Source organism: Lutra lutra, chromosome X, assembly GCF_902655055.1.
Source record: "Lutra lutra chromosome X, mLutLut1.2, whole genome shotgun sequence".
NCBI classification, from domain to species: Eukaryota; Metazoa; Chordata; class Mammalia; order Carnivora; family Mustelidae; genus Lutra; species Lutra lutra.
The window spans coordinates 33,461,927-33,485,852 of record NC_062296.1 but is presented as its reverse complement, the minus strand read 5'-3'; the positions used below and the strand labels follow the sequence as shown (position 1 = coordinate 33,485,852).

At 44.1% G+C, this 23,926-nt stretch overlaps 1 protein-coding gene across 4 annotated transcripts in view; it reads right to left on the bottom strand.

Annotated features, from left to right (window-relative positions):
• Nucleotides 1-23,713, bottom strand: part of AMOT (angiomotin) — a 62,404-nt gene extending 38,691 nt beyond the window's left edge. Inside the window, exons 1-4 of one of the 4 annotated variants that reach the window (XM_047715975.1) lie at nucleotides 23,287-23,713; nucleotides 15,493-15,570; nucleotides 8,892-9,040; nucleotides 6,084-7,017 (exon numbers count right to left, since the gene is read on the bottom strand). In XM_047715975.1, the coding sequence (XP_047571931.1) occupies nucleotides 6,084-6,955 (872 nt within the window). In that variant the 5' untranslated portion in view covers nucleotides 6,956-7,017; nucleotides 8,892-9,040; nucleotides 15,493-15,570; nucleotides 23,287-23,713. The other 3 variants (XM_047715977.1, XM_047715976.1, XM_047715978.1) reach the window with 3 other exon arrangements.
• Nucleotides 23,714-23,926: the final 213 nt, after the last annotated feature.

Below are 23,926 nucleotides of genomic sequence, written 5' to 3'. Positions count from 1 at the left end.
TGGAAATGCCTTCAAGAAATAATTTAACCCACTCTGTCACTGGACAAACGAGGAAATTGAAGTCCAAGAGAGAGGAAGCAATCTGTCAGATATTACAGAATGACTTATTGGTAGTGCCAGGGTAGTGCCCTAAGCCCAAATTCCATTTTTCTGCTCCTTCCACTACCATAATACATTGACTTCCACACAATGATGTTCAGATCCCCAATCGATTTCTTATAGAAAGTTCCAGAAAGAGAACTTCAGTACATTGTTTAATGTGGCTCTCCCATTTTTGTACCTACTACTGGACTGTTAGCCATTAAGGGAAATAAGGACAGTATGTAAATGGATCACTTTCACCATCTCCACCATCAGCAAGAATATTTGGAAGTATACACTGAAGAGGAAAAGCTTGTTCATCCCCCCAGCCCATGCCCAAGTAACCTCATATACTCCCACATCCTGTGGATGCTTGTCCTACAGTTGATATTCCTCAATCCAGGGAAGACAGATGGCTAAGAGCATGGGATTTGGATCCCAATAGAATTTTGAGACCTCTTCTACTGCCTACGGGCTGTGTAACCTTGCTCATGTTACTTAATCTGCATGAGCCTGTTTTGTTCCTGAGGTCACCGATGAATTACAAAAATACTGGGCTCCTCTCATTTTTGAGCTCTACAGGAATTACAAAGAGTCCCTTATCTATCTTCCAGTAAGATAGGCTGACCCTGTTAGGGATTTTACTTATGGGATATTCATTTAATCTTTGCACTACATTGCACAGAATTCATGGTGGAACTGGGACAAATCACTAGGAACAATTAACTTTTAACTGGCATTCCAGAAGCTAAAGCACATCCCTCCCACATACATCTCAGTTATCATTATTGTTCACATATCTATCCCAACAAGAGATCCTCACTGTAAGGATGCAAAGTTATTTTTTTTTATAGCTGCAAAGTCATTCCAAACACTTGCTGATGGCTACCCAATAACCCAGATGCTTGCCAGAGCCCTCAAATGTTCTCAAGCCCTCAGTTCTGTATCTCAGTCCCAGGGATGCCTCTGTCGTACTCCTATTCTTACAATTCCATATACACAACATTATCAATAATTGCTGAATACTGAAGAGGGCATGCAACCTTTTTGTGGACAGAAGAATTTACACGATTCCCATTATTACACCTGGAAAGTTGCTACTGTATATTACCTTTCTTTGGAAATGTTCAAAACACTTGTCCAATCAAAAGCCTAGGAGCTACTTATAAATTTATTTGGGGACGTCTTAACCCATTTTCTGTACCGTGGATCTTCAGTTTCCTTAGGGGTCAAATGGACGCTGTGCTCTCTCTCTTCTTTGAGTAAGAACTATTATAATTTTTATATATCCCTAGAGTTAAAATATTGTGTACTGGATTTGTTAAGGCTTTTGGATCTCTTGGGCAGAAGAGAGGGGCTTAAATTTCATATTCTCCAATCCAGCTCTGAAAATTAAAGGGAAAAATGGCCAAATTAATCTTCATCCTTGTTGTCAGGATTTGGAAATCCCGGGCCTGGGAGGTATTCTCTTTTAAAGACTGAATGCCCAGTTCTGAAATGCGCTTCCTCCCCTCAGCTCCTCTGGGCCCCATCAGCAGTCCAGCCTCTCTCTCAAACAGACTGGCCACTGGCCTCCCTCCTGCCTGGAGGCTGATAGGCCCTTCCATGCCCTGGACAGTACATGGCCTCAGGAAGGAGGAGACCACAAGGTCTCCAGGAAGAGGTCTCTGGAGTCAGATAAGCCCAGGACAGCAGTGGCTCTGGCCATGACTCTGAGCTCTACTTAGAGATAAGAGAGACAAGGTAGCTGCCCCTCTTGGGCTCCCCAGCCTGGGAAAGAAAGCAGATTTCAGCGCACTATGATGTTGGGAAAACCAAGGCAGTCCGTCCCTGGCAGGTTTGCAAACATGAAGTAAGGCTTGGGCAGTCACAAAAGGAGAGAAAGCCCTCCAGCCAACCAGCTCCATCTGGGCTCCAGCATCCACCCACCACAAAAAAAGCAGGACTGTATTAACACTCCTGTGAAGTTCCCCCTGAGAGGAGGGAACTGAGGCATGACAGGGATGAAGAAGAGGGTGGGGGGCGGATGTCGGAGGAAGCAAAAGTACATTCAAGATGAAATAATAAGAGTAATAGTAAGGACAGTAATAATACAGGTGGCAGCTGGGTGAGTGGCGCGCTCCCCAAGTGCTTCAACGGCACTGCAGTGTGAATCGCTTCCCGCGGACATATTAACCAGGAACAACAAGTTGCCAGCAGACAATAGAATCACGTGATTCCCCGTAGAAGCCCTGATCTGCCTCCGGGCCCTTCCCTCCCTTCATCCAGCTCCTTCCCAAGACAACCTGGGCCCCTGGGGCTGGGTGGAAAAGGGGAGGACAGGGCCTAAACGCGGGGCACAGACCGAAGACCAAAATCAGCATCCTTCCCCAAAGCGGGGGAGGGAGGGACTCCCTCCGGAAGACGGCCTGTGAGGACACAAAGGGACAGCAAAAGCCGGTCCGTGGAGCTGACACAGCACCTTCCACCCTGCCACCTCACTGGGAGCCCCTGCCTTCCTCAGTTACACACACCCCCCGCCCCCTCCCCACACCCCTACACCCCACACAATCCTGGCCCACACGTGTGCAAACCCACACATGCACACTCTCACCAGAGCAGGTGCCACCAACAGCCTGGAACCCAATTTATTCTCCCCACAGAAACTGCCTTTCCCAGGCTCTGTGATCGTGAATCTGTGAATCCTGGAGAGGGCTGCAAATTCTTGACTGTTTCTCTTGCACAACGAGCTCGGCTCTGAACTACAGAGTTAGGTCACCCTTAGATTCCACTAAGCAAGGATTTCAAGAAACCTCTGATCTGGGCATGATTTCAACAACTGAAAGGAAGTGGCTGCTTTACAAACAGAAAGGTTTTAATTTTTAAAAGCAGTTGATAAATGTGTAAACCCCAGATGCAGAAAAGGCTCAGCACTTAGAAAGACAAAGCTTCAGAAATTTTTTTAATTCTTCAGATGGCTTGGCCTTATTTCCCATCTGGAGTTCTGGGCATTCGGGATATTTATTTTTCAAGTGGGGAGGAGGGCACAGGGAAGATGAAGTAATAAAAAAAATTGTTTATAACATTTTGTTAATTCTAACAGCCAATCTCTAGCCTTTCACTGCACTTCTAAAAGCAAACAAAGGTTTTCTGAACAGCAATTTGTTCAAAGAGTTTGCTGTGCACTCTTGATCTGTAATTTATGGATTAAGAACTAAGAATTTCATCGTCTAACTGATGTTAGTGGCAGTTACTTGGAAAGGTACTCACAAAGTGTCTAGCAAGTTGGTTCAAGGAAATAAAGGAGGAAAAATGTGTCACCACCTAAAAGCAGTCCATTTCTGGAAAGCGGTTCAACTACTTCCCCTTACCAGTAATTTATCAATAGGTGCCACTCCCTCACCCCAGGTCCTAAAGAAATTGTATTGCCAGAATTTGTCTGATGCAGACCCAAACTTCACACAGAGCATCTTCTGATGAGGACCATTTTAGGTCTGATTATTCACCAAGCATATCAAGTACCCTGTTCCTCTCCTATAGAGGGAGAAAAAAACTACAGAGCTAACCTGTGTATTAAAATTCTGCTCAAGAGAGGGGAATCAGCATGGGCTCTACTGCTTCTGGGGATAGGGAGAGAGCTCCACAGATAACATCAGAGGGAAGAGAAGCTACAAGTATCTTCCCGTGAAATATACGCAGCTAAATTTCTCTGGTGGCTTAATCAGTAAGGGAAGAAAAAAAAATCTCTTTGGGCTCCTTATTATTTATTTAGGCAGATCAAAGGGCTTTTCCATCTAGCTTCAAACACTGTGGGAGTCATTTCAGATCACAAACAATACTGGTGAATGAGTTCTGAAAATAGCTTTCCTGGGAAGGCTTTCCTTGCACTAAGCGGGGCTTTGGATTCTGCTCCACACCCCAGCCAACATACTCCCCCTCCCACAAGGCAACAGACATCAGTCCATCCACATAAGGGACAGAGTCCCACAGACTCTTCCATGCTGAAGGGAAGAGCAAAACAAAAATCCCCAGCTTCATTGACATTTTGCTGGCTTGGATGGGTTTCCACTAAACTAAGCAGTCCAACTGACGAACCCCTCCCTGGGTCTTCCGTTTCGTGGGGCAGATGGGAATCGGGTTCTTGCTCTCATTTAAACGGGAAGGGCCCTGTCTGTTACCCCATATCCTGTTCTAAGACACTTATCAGAACTAGGGGCACCTGGGTGGCTCAGTGGGTTAAGCCTCTGCCTTCGGCTCAGGTCATGATCTCAGGGTCCTGGGATCGAGTCCCGCTTCGGGCTCTCTGCTCGGCAGGGAGCCTGCTTCCCTCTCTCTCTGCCTGCCTCTCTGCCTGCTTCTCTGCCTGCTTGTGATCTCTCTCTGTCAAATAAAAAAAAAATGACACTTATCAGAACTTAGGCTCCTGCCCTTTGAAAGCTGTACATTAGGGGTTGAAAAAGGTTAGGATATCAACCTGGGTTAAGAAGAAAAAAAGTCCTGGGACGCCTGGGTGGCTCAGTTGGTTAAGCAGCTGCCTTCAGCTCGGGTCATGATCCCGGTATCCTGGGATCGAGTCCCACATCGGGCTCCTTGCTTGGCAGGGAGCCTGCTTCTCCCTCTGCCTCTGCCTGCCACTCTGTCTGCCTGTGCTCACTCTCGCTCCTCTCTCTCTGACAAATAAATAAATAAAAAATCTTAAAAAAAAAAAAAAAAAAAAAAAGAAGAAGAAGAAGAAAAAAAGTCCTAAACTGGCCAAGTTATGGGTGGAGCCCAAAGTGAATTGCTTCTACCTATAAAACAGAACCTGGAGGGGGAAAAAAAATGAAATAACAGGAAATGCCAGGTGCATTCTCTTACCTTCACCCTAGTTGACCCCCTGACTGCATTCTCTCCTGAGTCACCCAATGAACTTCAAGCCAAGCGGCTCTTTCCCAAGTAAGTGAGGAGATAGGAGGCGAAGAGTTAGACATCAAAGAGATCACAGGCCTAACCTGGGAAAGGGCCCCCCCTAGGTCCAGGGACTTCAAACCTCACGGTCACCCATAATTGCCCATGGTAACAGGGCAGGAATGCCACGCAAAACTGCAATCATTGTTGGCCATGGTCAAAACCTCCCTCTCTGCCCCATATGCTGAACTCCTACCAATCAGAGACATGGCCCAAACAGTAACAAAAGAAACGACAAACAGAATCACGGCATCCTAAGGTCCGGTTGACACAGCGATGGGGGACAATGGGCCTCTGAATAATGCAAACGTACATTTAGGAATAACTGGACAATATGAAACAGTCCTCCTGAACTAATGACACGTGGTAAAGAAATCATGGGAATATGATTCTTTCCGCATTTTGGCAACTGACCAAAAGTTCTATGTGACATGATGTCACAAAAACGTTGACAGGCAACTAACAAACGCTCTAAGGAAGAAAGATGAAGCAGTCCAAAGTTCATGAACTGCAAGGACATCAAAGGCAAGTAACATTCTGAACCTGTACATATCCAGTTTCCCCCACAGTAATATCTAGGTGTTTGTTTCGTGTCCAAGAGAATCATAGGAATTCTGCAGAAAGATTCGTTCCTAAAAGGAAGTGATGAGAGTACTATGGAAGGGAATAACTGAAAGCGATAGGTTATTCCAGATTGAAGTCCAATATAATTTGCTTCTGCTCCTCCAGGAAGGGCTTAACAACTCAGAAGAAGAGCCAACACTGACCCTTCCTTCACAATCCCAGGAGACAGGACAGAGTGTAGCTATAGAAATCAAGACTTGTGCTCCTGTTCATCCAATAGGCAGTTGGGGCCATGCTCAACCTATAAGGTCAAGAGAATGTTAATACAGCACTAATTATGGCTGAAGAGGCTAGAAATCCAGGTTGGCGGGAAATTTACTAAGCCAGGGGCCAGCCATGCATTGCAGAGTTTGTTATACCAAACACCTGCCCATTCCTTCCCTTCAGATTCCCAACACACAGCAGAAGCTGGTTGGGGATGCCAGGAAATGACAGAAAGGGAACTCTCTTACCTGGCTGCTCCATACTCAGGGGGATGCTGATACCTCATCAGTTGCCCCTCTGTTCTCCCTGGCTGGTTCAGACGATGCTCACTATAGAAGTGCCCTGGCTCTTGGGGCTTGCACACTACAGATTGGGGTGGCATGCCCTTGAAGGGATACTCTGGTGGGGGACCTCGGTGTTCCATGCCCTTCAGGCTATGCTGGCTGGGAGGTGGCCCCTGGGCCTTGTAGAATTCACTGGAACTTGTGGGAGTCTTGTAGAGGTCACTGGGTTGTGGTGGGGAGAGGGGAGCGCTGGTAACAGGTGGATGGGCCTTAACTCCACTGGTGGCCAGTGACATCTGCATTAGTCGTTCACTCAAGGAGCGGACATGTCCTTGCTTAAGGTCTCTGAGTCCTTCATCCTGGTGCATCTTCCCAGGATTGAGTCGCTGAACTGATGGGCGTCCCTCGGTCCTCATCTTCTGGTTGGTGACTCCGGTGACATAGAAGGCAGCTCCAACACTGGCATGCTGTTGGCCCCGAAAGTACTGGGACTGGACCTTGGCTTCTTCATAGGTTGGGAGTTCTTCATTATTCTGCATTCTAGGGGAAAGCTGCTTCTCCATGATGATGTTTTCTGTCTGGATTTCCTGCCCCTGGGGTTCTTGTCGAGCAGCATGAGCCACAAGCTGTTGGTGGTGATCTTGGGGACTCAACACATCATTCTGAGGGCCTGGGTTCCCACTGCTACTGGGGAAAGGAGGGCCATTCCCTGTGGCTTGCTGGTGTATGGCAAGCAGGTTGCGATTCTCATTAGGATTGCCATAGCGAAGCTGCTCTTGTAGCAGACGCTGCAACACTGTGGTTCCTCCACTTGGCTGTTCTTCAGAATTTCTCATCTCTATTGCTTGTGGTGCCTTGTGAAGAGAGAGAGAAATTGGGCACCTGGGCTGCCCTTGACCTGGGAAGGGGAAACAGGAAGCTTAACACCCAGTTGATGGATAAATCATTTCTTCTAAAGGTATTTGGGGGTGAGGATTCCACTCCAGAGACAAAGGAGAGAATTCAATTTAGAATTAATAGGTTAATTGTCTGGTGACTCCTGGCTCTAGCATTGATATGATGAGGAACATGGGGGCATAAGACCTCACTGTTAACTCTTTCGCTTTTAGCACGGTTTAAATATACAATCTTGACTTAACTTCTAAGAGAATTGGGGAGACCTGGAGCAGTCAGGTAGGGTGACCAGAGAGGGCAATTTTCCTAGGTCCTTACTCAGAAAGTTCACCACTCTGTATTCTATTTAAATGAAAAATCCAACTCTTAAGGCCGTGACACTGGGGACAGGCCAGTAGGGAGAATTTACCCCACAGGCAGGATCTGTAAAGCAGGTCATCATGTGAAGGGAGCTACAAAATGCCAAATAATAACTAAAATAAATAAGAGGTGAAGAGAGCTTGGCTTGCACTTAGTGGAAATGATCCCCACTTGATGCAAATCATTTTCTCTGATCTCATAAAACTCTGAAAGATAGCCTTTTTAAAAAAAATTCCTTTTTGTATTGTCCATTTTGGATTCTCTTTGGCTTAATAAGAGAAGGGCTTGAGATAACTGCTACTGACAAAGTTTCTCTTTCAGCCATCCAGGAATAATCATTGAGTTTTGGGGTTTTTTTGTGAGGTTTTTTGCTGTTGTTCTTGGCTAGGAGGAGCTTAAATGGAAAGCCCTCTTTCATTTGAAGTGTGCCTCTGACAGCATTTAGAAATTGAAAAATAAAAAGGTCACCCTTCTAGAAAGGGTCCGATTACCGTATCCCTCCCCCTCCACCACCACCACCACTAATTCTTCTTAAAGAAGAAATATGGGTTGAGTGAAACAGGTGTTGGTGGTAAGACAACTCAAGATTCAAATTCTAATCATGATGGTGGATTTACAGGGTAACCTAAGCAACTGATTTCTATTATCTTGTCTTCGATTTTCCCACCTAAGAAATTAGTCGTAGATGACCCCTCTCTCCTTCTCTTTCTCTTTCTCTCTGCATGGTATAGGACACACAAATTCATCAGAGGCTCATAAAATCTTTGGACAGAATCTGTCATGTGAAGTATTGCAATTCAGTATTCATGTTCAGTAATAAAAGTTTTACTCTAAGGATCTTAAGCGGTGTTGGAGCATGGGCATAATGTCACAGAAAAAGTCACAATAAAGGTCAACCTAGCCAGCCTCGGGTTCTTAGATGAGAATTCTGGAATCCTGGCTCCTAGGCTCTGATTTCTATGATAGTGAACAGCCTCCAATCTCTCTGGAAACATGACCCCTTTCCTTTAGTAGTGTAGGGAATGGCCAGAAGATGTATATGGTTGACCCCACAGTTAACCTTCCAAAGGCCCTTTTTAAATCCCATTCATCATATTCTCTGAAGAAGGGTGCACCAAAGGGCCAAGCAGCCTTGCCCTTTCCCTCCCTCCCAGTCACCATCTGGGACTCCTGTATTTAAACTGTCAGACTGGGGTTTTCTGATAGGCTGACAAGCATAACATGTAAATGTCCTTTGGTGCCTTTAAGCTGGGAAGATGACTACCAAGCTAACCTTCCTCTCTCAAGAAAATGGGAATGGGAGCCTGTATGATTGAATCACAATCACTTGCAAACCCACCCTACAAGGCAGGGAAACCCTGACATTGAGCGGCCCAGGACCCTGAAAGTACACCACCCCCTCCCAGTCCACACCCGCCCCACCCTGCACACACACAGGCTCACGCACACGCACAGGAGCACACAAAGGCATGTGCGTGCACTCACACACACACACTCACACACACGAATGATCCATACCTATTTCTGCTTTCTTTTAGGCTTAAAGCCTTGATCAGGATAGGGAATTCTTGCTTATGAGCAGCTCCAGAAACCGCAACGGCAGATTCCCTCTCCCCTAACACTCAGGTTCAGGGTAAGCGCCGCCAAGAGTCCAACCACTGGTCACTCTGAAATGTTCAGGAGGGGGAGGGAGGGAGAAATAAAAACGTCGTTTCTATTTTGCCACCAACGGCCAACAGTTCACCAAACCAGTCTTTCCAAGGGAATGACTTCTCCTCCCGTGTGTTTGCCTTTTACGTGAGTGGCAGAATCCATTTCCATTAGGACAAAAAGAAACCTCACTACCAGCAGCGGTGTTCAGGAGGTCACCCAGTTTCCAGAGGATGGAAACGTTCAGGTCTGGGACCGGAAAAGATTGCTCTGTTCTAGCCTCGCAGCCCCCAAATGCTGCTGCTTCCACTCTGAGTTGAAATGGGGGATGATGACAAAAGACATAACCAACGTCACCTGTAGGGTGCGACCTTGAAACTGCCACCAGTAGCAGGGCACATGAGTCAGGCTCACTCCCCACATCCTGGGAGAGAAGGCCAGGATCAGAAGGCAGGTTTTAGGTTAAAAAAAGGGGCGGGGGGGGAAATACTCCATAAAGCTCCCGATTTAAGTGCCACACCTCAGATGGACAGAGGGAAACCAAAACTTCTTTTCCACCAAGTCATTTAAGTATTTATTGCATGCTGGCTATTCCAGATGTTCGCCAGCCTTGTGCTAGGCACAAGGAAGGATACAAAAGACACACAACATCTGGTTCCTGCCCTCACAGAGCTTGCAATCTAACTGCAGGCCCATCTATTCTTACTGGAGAAGCAAAGGTGATTGTTCTTCTCAACAGACAGCAGCAACTCTTCTCTCCGAGGACAAGATGCCTCCCTCCACTTGCTTTCTCAGCATTTCCACGCGCCGCCCAGGGCATCTCCCCAGAAGTAAACTCCTAGACTCACACGGTTAAGAGGCTTGATGCAAACACCCTCCAGGTATGGATCTGCGATTGTCTTCCTTTCTAATTACTGCGCTGGCCCTCTGACAAACCCAGTAGGGCCAAGCAAAATGGTTATGAAACCGAGGAATTTGTGTTTAGGTGAGATGCACATGATCCACACTGCTATTTTCTGTCCCAGACTCACCATGACTCACTCATGTCACTTAAAAGAAAGGCTTTAATCCACATCAGAGATGCCATTTGAAGAGCAAGGCAATGCAAAGGAAGCCCACAGCGTCTCTGTATTTTGGGAGCCTGTCCAAAACATCCAAGTTAAAAAAAAATCCACAAAACCACACAGTGATTAATTTAACGTTATTTCCTTGCAATGTTGCCAAAAATAAAGTGAAGAGATACGTAGTGAGCAAACACGGAAATTTGTCTTTCAATCTTGTTTTGGCCCAACATATAATCTCAATCAAAAGGAAAATCATCTCCAATCTGCAAGGTAATTATTTTAGGGTGTCTTCCCTAATTTCAAAGCAGAGGAACAACTTCTAGTTGGAATCAAAGCTGGACTATTAACAGAGTGTGGTAAATAACCACCGTGCTTCTATTGTCTGAGCAAAACAGTTGCCTTTTTTTTTTTTCAACCAAAACATGCAGAAAACAGCCTGAGGCCTTTAAACTTGAACCCCTGGCGAGAAAGCACCATACAATTATTTTCCAGGACAATTTCGATTCTTCATGCCGATTTTGACTGCCTTGCTCCTCATACCTAGCTTCTCACAAAGAAAACTTTCCTTGCCCCAAATCTTACTCTCTTCCCTTAATTTTGACCCTCTTGTCCATATCCTTTTCAAAACCCAAATCACTCGATGTCAACTGAACACAGATTGTCCCTCCCCACCACCCCAGGGCCCTGGCTTTTTTCGTTTCTGTCTAAAAGAGGAAAAGAAATCAGCCTAAGAAAAAGGCTTTGCTGATTCCTCTCCAGTATACTGATTTTTTTTTCTTCAAGAACTTACGTTTGTCTACATGTTAAGAGTCACATAAGAAGGAAAACACTACTCCATTTATTTATTAGAGAAAGGAAGGGAAAAGATGCCTTGTCTCATGCCAAGAAGTAAAATAGTATGAACTCCACAACCTTCAGTCTGCCCGCAGCTTTAATCCCGCCACTGCCAGGGTTCTGACGTCATCTTCAATCAATAAAATAACCTTGTTTCCCCTGGACAAACAGACGGTCTCCGAGGGCATTTGATATGGGAAGAAAGGCTTTCCAATGGTTCTCTCTTAAAAATACATTTTGAATCTATATATTCATCTCTTCTGTAACAACAACAGGGCAGCAAGGCCAATCTAAATTCTTAACTATACCTGCAATCATTGGCCTATCCCAGTATACCTCAGTCAAACCCAGTTCTGGTTAAATCAAATCACATGAGTGAGAGCCCGGATGTTTCTCAAGCTACGTCCCAGAAAAATCAGTGTTACAAGCTGGCCAGGATAGACCAAATTCTTGCCCTTTGAATAAATGTGAAATATGCCTGGAAGATCTTTTTTTTTATCCCTTCTGCCCCCTCTTCCTAATCTTCCCTCAACCCTCACTCTGCCAACCAAGATGAAGAACCTAAGTCTAGGTAACCTGTTTCTCTGATAAATCTCCATCAACTTGTTCCCTATAATTACTTTGAGCTAAATGAAAAGAAGCCAGTTCAAAGTTTCCCCTATGTCTACATATCTACGTGCATATATATTTGTGCAGAAAACACACATGCATGCGTGCACGCAAAGCCTCCCACAGAAAGAGGCAAAACAGCCTTCTGAATTCTTTCACGTCCTCTCAGGTTGGTCCAGGTTTTGGCCTGAAGTGTTCTAGAGAACACCTTGCTTGACAGTCTTGCCACCCAGGATGCTAATTCACTTCCTCTGGAAGGTAAGAAATAATAATTCCTTTGCAGGTTATCTCTAACCTTTCAATGTGTGACAGGCAAACAGTGTAAGGTCTATGGTTAAGGGCCTGGGCCTAGATTCACACTGTTTAAGTTCAAATCCTGGATCTATGGCTTATTAGCTGGCCTCATACATTTCTTTTGACCTCCTTAAATCTCATTTCATCATCTTCAAGATAGGGATAACAGTGCTCATACCTCATCCAGTGTTGTTATAAAGATTAAGGGAGGTAATTCATGTAAAGTGCTAAGCATAGAGCCTGGCACAAAGTAAAGGCTCAATAAAATCTATTACTATTATTATTTCAAAGTGGCCTTTTTTTCTAGATGACTATAGCAATTTTGTGAATTAAAGTTTTCTTTAAAACCTTTATTTGCAACTCAGTCTTTGTGCAGGGGTTCTCAGATCAGTGAAGGTCAGAACTAAAAAGACTCTAAGGAGACCATCTAGTGGTCCAACCCCCTCTTTCTGTATATGAAGGTGCCAGAGCTTAACAACGGTCAGTGCCTGGGCCAGAATGCAGGTTTTATGACTCCCAGGGCAACAGTCTTTCCACTGTAATATATTATCTAGCATATTAGTTTGTACATAGAAGATGCCTAATAAACATTTACTGAATTGAATTGACTCTGGTTTTAAGAGACTATAAACCTGGCTCAATGCTACCACCATGTTCCAATTCCATCAGAAGCCAAATGTTAACAGCAGGAGGAAAAATTCAGAGTTAAGAGAGAGAGATGTATGTAGCTAGAAGCATGGCAGAAGGACCTTGCAAAATCTTCCTTCTTTAGGCCAAGATTTGTAGGTGGGTCAGAGAGTAACATGAACCTCCACTGCTCAATGTCTCCAGGCCTCCGTTCTTGGTCTTGCCAACATCAAACCAACTTGGAACTTGCCCTTACGTCAGTCCAGCACTAAGAAAAGGCTTTGAGTTGGTCCCACCTCTTTGCTTCGAGCCCTACCGCTATCTAGATTATGTTGGAAGATTATTTTAAGAACCACAGCAAGGCCTTGGCATTTCCAAATCATACTGACAGTGTCAGGTATCTGTTTCTGAGATGGTTAACTCAAAGGTGCAGCCAACTGGATCCCCGTTTTACTTTTCTGTACTCTAAAGCAATTAACTTGAACATGTTAACAGGCCACCGAGGTGATTAACCCTGAAGTGTACATGAGCAATGAAGTACTGAGTAACAAGAAGAATCCTGTTGCCACCACACCACCTCCCACCATACGCACCCATTTCAAGGGAGGAAGAGGCCCGTCATGACATCCCATGTCTCCTTACTTCAGAAAAACGATACGCAGTCCATGAAATCATACTGAGCATAAACTGAGACAAGTTCAGGAATATACCTAGAAGCTGCCTGCTTTACCATTTTCCTATCTTTGATGCTACACTACTCACTTTTATTTTTGTTCCTACTTTTATAAGTAATATAAACACAGCATGCAAATATTTATAATGAAGAGGAAAAAAAATTGCCCAAGGTCCCAGCACCTCAACCTAAACGTTGTTACCGGTACAGATTATTTCTTTTATTTCTCTGTGCATTTGTGTTTTTACAAAGTCATGAAATATTGACATATATATAATGTCGGATCCTACATTTCACTTTCTCATAAGCACTTTCTCCATAGTATAGACAGACTGTGGTGTAGACTTCATAAAAACATCCCAATGACCGTGTAATAGTCTGTGACAGGAGTGTATCAAGATTCACTTACCCATTCCCTACTTATTAAGACATTTAAATTGCTTTCAATTTTGTGCTAGTCTAAATAATGTTACAAAAACATCTTTAAGACATAGCCTTTTTCAATATTTTGGATTGTTTCCTAATGACAGAATCCCACAAGTGAAATTAATGGGTCAAGGTGCAGGAATGTTTTTTAGACAGTCCACTAAAGAAATAAAAGCAGCAAAACACCAAAGCCCCACGAAATCTCTCCTTCATTTAATGAAGAGTTCTCCTCTCCCATTTTTCCACCAGGGTAGAGCAGGACTCCTGGGAGGGAAAGAAGCCAAGAGAAGCACTGTAGTATCCCAGCGACTTGCGAAATGGCAGAGCGGAATGTGGGCTCCCCTGTGAATCCAGCTTGCATGCACTTGCCCCAAATTGCCACCCAGCCAAGAAGCTAATTAGTAAAAGCATCAGGTGGGTGAGAACAGGTTCATGGCCTGTAATGGCTTATATCATGTTTCATTTTTGCCCTTGGAAAGATCTGACAGTCAGCTTGAAGACATTCAGTTCTAGTGACCCAGCCTGCTACATTCTGAGAATTAAATCTGTTAGTTTTCAGATACCAATCTTCCCTCTATTTTAAAGGGTATCTTTCTGTATAGAACTAAGCATACATGACCAATGAGCCTGTGTGTGTACCTCTATTTTCGGCCACAGTTAAGGTGGCACATTTAAGGTCAGCTCTGTTTAATATTATATGAGTTAAGTGGCACCGGTCTGAAATGGTCAACGTGTTATAGACAGAGGTTTATTTGCAGACTCAACCATAAGAGTCATTCAGTGCTGAACAGAGAAGGCAACACGCTTAGCAAGCGCAGACAACACAAGGCACTTCTTTCCTGGGCTGCTTAATCAGAGCTCTCATAAGAGGCCAGGTCCACTTGCCACCTTGCCCTTGCAGGTTTTTCTCGAAGCCTCCTCCATCTTGCCTCTGCCCCCAACTCTGCTCAATATGGAAAATTAATTCTCTCTCCTTGATGGTGCCCTGGACTTTGTACACAGCTCAACTGCAGGACAGTCACACACACACCATGTAGTTTCCACAAACATTTATTGAGTGTTTGCAGTAGCCAGGCACTGTCTAGGCCCTAGAGTGGATGAAAAAAAAAAAGAAGAAAGAAAGAAACCAGAGATCAGTCCTCAAGAAGCTCCCAGTCAAGCAGAGGGGGCACAATCCAGCCAGAAGCTCTGGCAAAGCAGAGGACCCTGCCAAAAACTCTTCGCCCACCCCCCCCCCCCCAGCAAAGCTTCCCAGAGGAAAAGACCAAGGAGCTGAATAGGAGACATCTGATAACCAACTTGATGTTGAGGAAGTTGGAAAGGGAGGAGCCGAAGATAGGATGAGATAGATCTTCTGGAGACATTAGCATTCAGATAACAGGTAAGGTCAAAGAGTGGGTTAGAACAGGCATGGCAGGAGGCGGAACAGGAAGGATGAAACTAAGGAGGGACCTCCGAAAGAAACCATCACTCAAGGGTCAGATACTTTGTATTTGTGGTAGTGAGAGGGAAATTTCTTTATTTACCCCAGTGCTTTGTGCCCCCCCACCCCCATGCCTTCAATCTAGATGTTGGAATACATGCTCCAGGGACAGAAGTCTGCAGTTACAATGCAGAGAGGGAGACAGAGCCAGAGAAAGAAAGAGAAAGAGAGAGAGAGAGAGAAGTTAATTTTGTCTTCTAAGCTTCTAAATACCAAGGCAGAAATCACTCTGCTAGGTTAAGCCAGAAATGGAAGATCTTAGAGATCACGGGTTGGGTGTGTGATTTCCCTCTGTATCCTTCCCAACAGCCACAACGTTAACTGGTACATGAAATACCCAGAAGAACCGCGTATTGCCTATTGAGTAAATCACAACTTCCCAAAGACTTTGCTGGAGGCAACAGCAAGAGAAGACAAGGGATGAAAGACATAGAATAGCAAGAACAATAATTCTGTTACCTTTAGTTTTTCAGCTTTTCTTCTAAGGAGACGAAACCTCTTTCACTTCCGTTATCTTATTTGTCCTTCTTAGCCGCTCTGTGAGGAAATAGAGGCAGATGTGATTGATACTATTTTACAACTGGAGAAGCTTTAAGCCCAGAACAGATAGCTAATGATAACTCATTTGACCAAGGTTTCACCGTAGCATACTTGTGGGGCCAGGATCAGACCCCGGGTCTGGTGACCTCCTCACCTCTGCAGAGTTACTAGACACAAATACCTGTGGACTGGACTCTCCATTTTTTAAGGAGGACTGTTCACAAAAGAAACTCGTTAGGAAAGCGAAATTCTCTCAGGACTCTAACAGTATCTTGAGCAAGCCCGGGCACTGCACCCATAAGAAAAAAATCTAAGACGTTTTCCTGTACCAACACTGGAACGTTGAGCTATAATTTGCAGTGGTGCTGCACTAAAATAATCAGGAGTTCCCTGTTCTGCTGCACCCCTTTCGAAGGGAGCCCCATCTGCCTTCGGTCTGGTTTTTGTGTCTGAGTGGGGCTCAGGTGCTGACTGCAGGTGTGGCATCCAGCAGGTGCATGGATGGGAGCCAGAGTTTCATATCTTCATACCAAAGGGCCTGAGTCACTCCCCAAAGGCAGCCCCTCCTCCTCACACTTACAAGCCCCGGGAACCTGTCTTGACCAAGTTGCCATTGCAGAACTAAATCTAGACTCTGCCTTCCGAGGAAGGCCTAGGGTAAAATCAGTGAAAAGTACAAATCTTATAACCCAGCCAACTGAAGCTAGTGTAGGCATATGCCGCAGGCATAGCGTCAGGGGATAGGTGTACAGAACAACTGTTCCCCTGCTAGCTATGGAGAAAAGGAGGACCACAGCAGGCCCATGTTATGTATTTAGCTAAAGAGTACTTAATTCTATTGGAAACGGCCCTAAAACCTCACGCACAAGTATTCATTCCTCTAAAAAACACAGAGTATGGTAGAAGGTACACACTAAGAATCCTGGACTCCAGTTACCATCAAGACCAGTCTCCTTCAGGTGGCCAAGAAACAACCACTTAGCCTAGTCACAAAAAGTACCAGGTCAAAAAAGTCATCACATTGCCCTCATGGAAGCCCAACTGAGAGCCTGGGCAGACAGAATGCTCTTTGGGGATAAAGGGGGTCATCCAAATTTCTTTAGCTGCAAAAATTGTTTGCTTTTAAAGAAACAATTTGCCGGCCCCAAAGACACACACACACACACACACACACACACACACACACACACAGAAGAGCAAAGAGAAATTAATTGCAGGGGGAAAAAAACCCAAATGTTAACTTAATAAAATGGCTTATTGTCATTCACCATATTTCTCCAATTCATATGGAAAACTCAAATTAATAAGCTTTGGTTTACAGCTGGTGATCCCAAAAGTAAAACTGGTTACTAAACTAAAATGTTATCACTGTATATAAACAGAGTGAAACAAAAATCTGAACTGAAAACCTAAATGTAATAGAGAGGAAATTAAACTTCTTCAAAATAGGCTATCTAAATAATTTTCCCCATCTGTGATTTTTATCTTAGTTTGCTGTCACATGGAAAGAAATGCCATTAATTCAATGCAAATCCTGCCCCTTGAAAACAACCAAAATGAGTAAGTGATGTACTAATTAGCTTCCTAATGGGGAAGGTTTTAATTGAACTCTTCTATAACAACCTTCATCAAAGTTTCCAGGGCAACTTCATAAAAGGATGTCAAACCTGGCCCATATTTTTATCCCCTTAAAAATAATTCTCAATGCACAGAAACACAGAAAGCTTATTTCTCTCCAATGCTGTTAACACTCAGGCCACTACATTTTCTGATGTCAGCAATCCCCTTCCCACAAATATTCCAAGTATGCACCACCGTCATTCTCCTTTCAATTATGTGGTTTCTCTGCTCCTTTACTGATTGAGTCCAGGCCTCTTGGATAATGAGAAGCATGTGCAGGGAAAATATGCTCTTAAAAAACACATACATCAGTTTCATCTGCATTTTGAAGGGGGGAGATCATTTGTCCATATCAAAAGGATCAAAATGTGAAGTCTGCTATGAGATATATAAAGAAGAAAAAGATCGGCACCAATGCCTAAAGTTGGGGGGGGCAGTTATGGTCATCTGAAGCAACACCAGTAAGAATAAGGGAGACCCCCCAAAATCCACCCTTTCTAGTTTGGCCACATGTATATTTAATGTTATCTTAATGTTGCTTTGGGGGGTATTTGAGTTCTGACATACGCATGGAAATGAGCCACGAATTGTACAGCAAGCATAAATATTCCATCATTAATAAAAACCAGCTGTGTATAAAACACTACAATGGCTGGGTTTCAGTTACTGGCTATCATCAGTATGTGTCACAAGCAAATATTACTCAAAACTTTCTCCCTTAACACACACACACATTCACACACAAACACACGCAGAAATTTGTTGTACTCTTTTTAATCTTTTGGAAGTGCTCTGAAGAACTCGCTGATCTCTATGGCACATTTCAACTAATGTCTCTTTTCAAAGCGATTTTTCATCACCCTGGAAGAGGCCAGAGTCCTCTCACTAGAATTTCAGCTTACCACATAAAATGAAAATGTTTAATGGTTAAGAGCCAAGAGGGTCAATAATACAAATGTCGGGATGATCAGTTATAGTCAGTAAGGCAATGGGGCACCAAAGGGTGTGACAGGTTGTAAGAGAGCAAAGCTCATTAAAAGTGAACACCTGCTCAGGACCTTATAATAAACGGGCTCTGCCATCATGCAAACACCTTTCATCCAATGACCTCGAAGCATGTGTCTAATATGAAGCATGCCTAAACACCTCTGTGAAGTATTAATATCCCTGCTTCCCAGAAGGGTAACTGAAGCTCAGAGCAGCTAATTCGTTTACGCCTGGTCACATGGCAAGTCAAAGAGGGTTGGGCACAGAAAGCATAGATCCTGGCTTCAAGTCACACAGTCTAATGGTATTTCATGCAGTTGGGGCAATAATGAAAGTGACTTTACAAACGTCCAGGGCAGCCTATAGAGTTAAAAAAAAAAAGGTAGATTTTCAAAAAATATCTTCAGAGGTACTAGGAAATATATCCATCTACATTTTCCCCATGAATACATATCATTAAAAATGTACTTAATTTGGAGCTTTCTAAGGACTAAAAACCCATACTTCACTTTCCTATCCTGGTTAAAGAAATATAATCTAATTTACAATGAGCCACTGGTTTCCAGGAATGAATTCTCCAAAATGGAGATCATATGTGCAATATAACTTCTCTTTATCAAAGGAAAATTAAAGGACCGGTAACTGAGCTTCCACTGTATAGGGAAGGCCTCAAATGAAGAACCCATTACATGTGGGTTATCCTGCCACACCTACATCTCTTTGTCTCAAATTGTAAGTTCCCTTACTATTTTTTAGTCTAACTTCAACATATTATTTTCAAAGCCATGAAACAAGAATTTGTGCCTTCCGGCTTTTCCTTTCTCATTGGGGAAATTTTATAGTCCACCCAAATTTGTACTCTCTTGATGGCATATCATGATACAGGGATTTAAGAATCCATTGCTAATGGTTTAGACAAAGTAAACAGTGGAATGTAGTTTTCTTTTTGCTTAAATAGAATGAGGGAGGGGTAACAGGAGGTCAAGGGAGTGGACTGAACAGCCTTGCTAGATACATGAACACTCCTAAATCACAGAAAGGGCGAGGGATTACTTACTAAATCTAAAGACTAATTAATATTAGTCTCTCTTGGCATTCGACGAACAGACATACATGATTCTTCATGCGTACTTAGTCAGATTCTCACTTCATTTTTCCCCACAGGTTTAAAAAGTTAAGTCTTAGGTGAGCACTTATTTAAAAGAAACTGTAAATTTCTGTGACCCCACCCCAACTACGTAAAATTCATGTTAAGTACAGAAACAAAGACTTGAAAGGAACTAAGAAAAATGAAACTGGATGATGATCTGTTAGGTCGATGGGATTCTTGATGAAGTTCTGGGCAGGATCCTAGCTTTTTAATTTGATATGTTGTTAAAACACAAAGCATAATGCATTTATATTGATATATCCTTTAAGACATTTTTTTAAACATCCAGATGATTACATGATTGCATTTTCTAACAATTGTTGCGCCTCATTCTAGTAGGAATCATTCACATTCACACCACAAGTAGAGGTGGAGGAAGGGAACCATAAACTTTTGAGAACTGGTTCTCAAAATCACCCTGTCCAAATTCTCACAATTTACAGAGGAGGACCTGCCTGCCAAGGGTGGTAAACTAAGTTAGAGGTGGGCCTAGAGCCCACATCCCAATATTCAAGAGGCTCACTAGGAAAGTTTATTGTAGATTCTTCTAATAAAAATAGCATTAGTTGCTGCTATTTGCCAGAAACAATCTTCTGGATCTTGGATTATTCAAATACAATAACTAGAATTAAACTGTTTGACCTATGTGGGGTAGACAGTCCCATCCTTAGACTTATCAAAATCTGCGAAGTCTGATTTATTTCCAGAAAGTCATACTAGCTCCCTTCTACAAGTGGTTGTAGGCTGGAGCTGAACGTGGCCAGCATTATTACAAGCCAGAATGATTTAGACAATTAACTCCACCCCATATAACAAAAAGATTTCAAAGGCCAAATAATCGCCTCACTTAATTCAAGCTATAGTCATTACAACAAAATTCTAATGTCTTCCTTTATGCAATAAATATGTTTTTGAGAAGTCCCAGTCATAGCAAATTGTATATATCAAGTCATAGCTCAAAAGCACAAACTAGGAAAGCTAGTTCTTTCAAAGAAACCTGTAGTGGATTCTTTTATAAAGCAAATGACCTATTTTCCTTCCTTTTCCTTTTCTTTTAAGTTCAGATTTTGTGGTGTGTGTGTGGAAGGGGCAACTTCCCTCCTTTCTCTGGGTTAAAAGGGGTCAGGAGCCCACCGTGGAAGAGAGCAGTGCAGGATGCACAGCCTGTTTTAAGGCCCCCTTAGTTCCTGGGACCAAATTCTAACCTTTGACTTGGGGGTGGGACCCTAGATTTTGGACCAAAGTCCACAAAAGGCAGCAAGGAATGAAGAAGTAAGCAAGACTAAAGACAACACATCATAGAAAACCACCAACAAAAATTCCTGGGGACAGGAAATCAATGGAGCACAATTCTGAACAAATTGGTTTAGTCCCAAGCTAATTAACTTGTCAAGCAGATCTCCAAACCCACTGAATCCATGGGGGAAAGAGGTGATGTAATAGGAGACTGGGGAACATTTACCCATTTACCATCCTAAAAGGCTCAGCCTGACCACACACACCTCTCTCCACCCCTTTCAGTGGGTTTTAGCCACACTTAATGGGTGCAAAGGACAGTTTCTTCCAGACGGTCCCTAAGAATAGACTGTTCTCATGCATTCCAAATGCTCAATCTCCATGGAGGAGGCTACCTGATCACAAGCATTTCCCAAGAGGGAATATATCCCCTACTTCTCCTCACTGTAACATCCCCTCCATCCCAACGAAACAAAACAACTTCTAACCATCCTGAGAACTTAGGGGGACTTTTTGGGGAGAAAGGAAAAGAAACCTTAAGAGGGGAGTAGGAGAGTGTGAGAAACTCCTCTTGTCTCCAAATGGAAAAAGGGCCTTAAAAAGCTGGATCAAAGGAAGAAAGGGGGATGGGGGAGACAGGCTGCTTAATTACAAAGACACCATTTTAAAGAAGGCACAGGCCCTGGGAGAGGGCTCTTAGGAGAGGCACAGAAGCAGATGTACCCACTTAGAATTCTGGCACTCAATGGGACCTCAAGGTCATAGCATCCATCCCTCTGTGTTCTGAATAGACTGTTCTTAAGGGCATTCTAGAAAGAGTCTCATTCGCTCTTTATAAAACTTTAGAAAAAGCAACTCCACAAAATGCCTTGGGTGTGCATGTGTCTAATAATTCCTACTTCACAAACCAGAAATGAGCTTTCAATACCCAAATCCAAAATAGTACTGAATTTAAAATTTCCTTCTAAAATATTTTAAATAGGTAAGCAGATCCACAACTTTCACATAAAAGTTACTCTGCATATAAGCATGGTCAGAGGTTTACTGCATATCTAGACTATGAAGTTAGAAAAAGCACTTTCAATTTTAGAGAGCCACAGAGTTTTCCAAAGAAAGAAGTATCTTAAAACGAAGTATGATGTAGTGCCAGAAAGTGTCTGTAAATGACACCGGATAAACCCATACAGAATAACTGGAACCTGAGTTATCATCTGTAAATAGATGCAACTACTCTACAACCACCTGGCTATTAAAATGTCCCAGGCCAGTTATAAAATGTAGTTTGGTCAGGCCAACTTTTCCCTCCCAGCTGATCTGAAAGATGATAGCCTTTAAAATTGTCGCCCTGTGCCGTTCCTTCTCTCCCTTCATGCTTTCCTTTCCCGTTAAAATCAACCAACACAACTATTTAAAAAAAATAAGTAAATAATTTGTTCCCAAATAAACCATGGGTTGCTGACAATTTAGTTACAGGTCTTTGAATACCACCACCCTTCTCATTTGGCCATGTTCGCCCAATTGGAGATAGGTGGGAAATGGGAGAAAATTTATCCTGCATCCAAAATGGTATTGCGAAGTATTCTTAGCTACTAAACAAGGGTGCTGAAAGGTCTAACTGAGAAGGCTTCATAAAGGCTGGCCGGAGATACGGCTTTTCACAAAACCTAGTTCAAGGAGACTTAAATTACCTTAGCCCTCCATTATTGAAGATTATGGTGACTAATTATCTTCCTCTCTGAATAAAAGAGAGTCATATTTTAAAAAGTTTTAAATGCCTCCCAACTTCTAGTCCTAATGTGGGGGTGGGGAACAGAAGGAGATAGGAGAATTACATCCAACACAACTCCACAATTCTTTCAAAAATACATGCTAGAGACTGAAAATGCTGTTTCTCACAAACGTCCGCTTTCCTCTCTCATTTAATTGTATCTAGTTCCTTGCTGCAAATTAGTATTATACTACTATTATTGGCAATTTATCGGGCTACAAAGGCCGTCACTCTCCATCTCGCTTTTCCTTTTCTTTGTTTTTATGTATCCATAAATCCATCTTGCTGTTGAAGCACCAGTGTACATGGACCCAGACTTGGGACCCTCAAGACACCTGCATGATCCTGAGAAACTGGTCACTTAACATCTATAAACCAGATACTGGGCAATTCCATCCTCACCCACCACATACATACATACATGCATACACATACACACACACACACACACACACACACACACACACACCGAAAGGAGTGTAAAATTGTAGATTACTCCCAGACTTTTAGACTTCAAGAATTCACAGCCCCGGGGGGAGGGCAGTGTGAGCCCCCACCCCAACTCTAAGCATTTTGGAGGAACGCATCTAGCAATCTGAGATAAGCGCAGACATTCCTTCTGAGGTAAATGAAGACCTGAAGTTCCCTCATTCCTTTTGTGCTTAATTACCTAGAGACCCACAAGGACCCCAGGAGGCAAGGAAGTAAAAGTACCATGAAGTAGTGGTACCCACTAGCATCTCTGTAGGACGAGAAAGGAGCGCACACTCTTCAACCGATTTAAGTTGCTGCTCATCCCGGAAAACTCACGGCCAGCTGCAAAGAAAGTAGAACACACCGGCATCCCCACACGCATCTAGATCGACTCACTCACGCCGAGGGCACGATCAAGTTCATGCCACCATGGATTCCTGTCCCAGTTCCCCGCGAAAAGTAACCATGCGTTTCCTACCCCTGAAGGCACCGAAGACCAGGTGACGACTCTCTGTTCGCTCAAGTGGCTTCAGTCCCGGGCCGGAGGCCAGGGATGGGCAGGGGGAAGCCCCAACTCCCGGCTGCTCCGCTCCTCGCCGCTCGGTCCGGGCTCTCCTTGGTGGCAGTGGACAGGCAGGATACCGGGCCGGAGGGTGGAGCAGCGGATGGTCGGAGGCAAGACAGGCTGGAGGTGGGGGTGGAGGGGGCGGTGAGAACTAAGAGAAGATGAGGCGAAAGAGAGCGGAGATGGAGGAATAAATCAGGGGGTCTACTAGCTTGGGCAGCCAGAAAGCTCCTCGGAAGGAAGGGGCGTGACTGCGATGAAGGCAGCTCCTGGGCAAAGGATGGGAGGTAGGGGAGGGGGGCGAATGGGTGGCTTTTCTTCTTGCCGTGAGCGGCTAGGACCGCCCCGGAGCGGGAGGGTGGACTAGAGAGTGGGGCGGAGTAGAGGGCGGGGAATGGAGGGAGGGAGCCGGCCTGGACCCAGGGACTGGGGGGGTGGGGGTGGGGGGGGCGGAAGAGAGGCGGGGCCAGAGGGCGGGGAAGTTTCAAACAATTGAACGGCGGGGTCCAGCCACTCTGGCGAAAGTGGGGGGGTTCCTAGCTCTTGTCCTTCC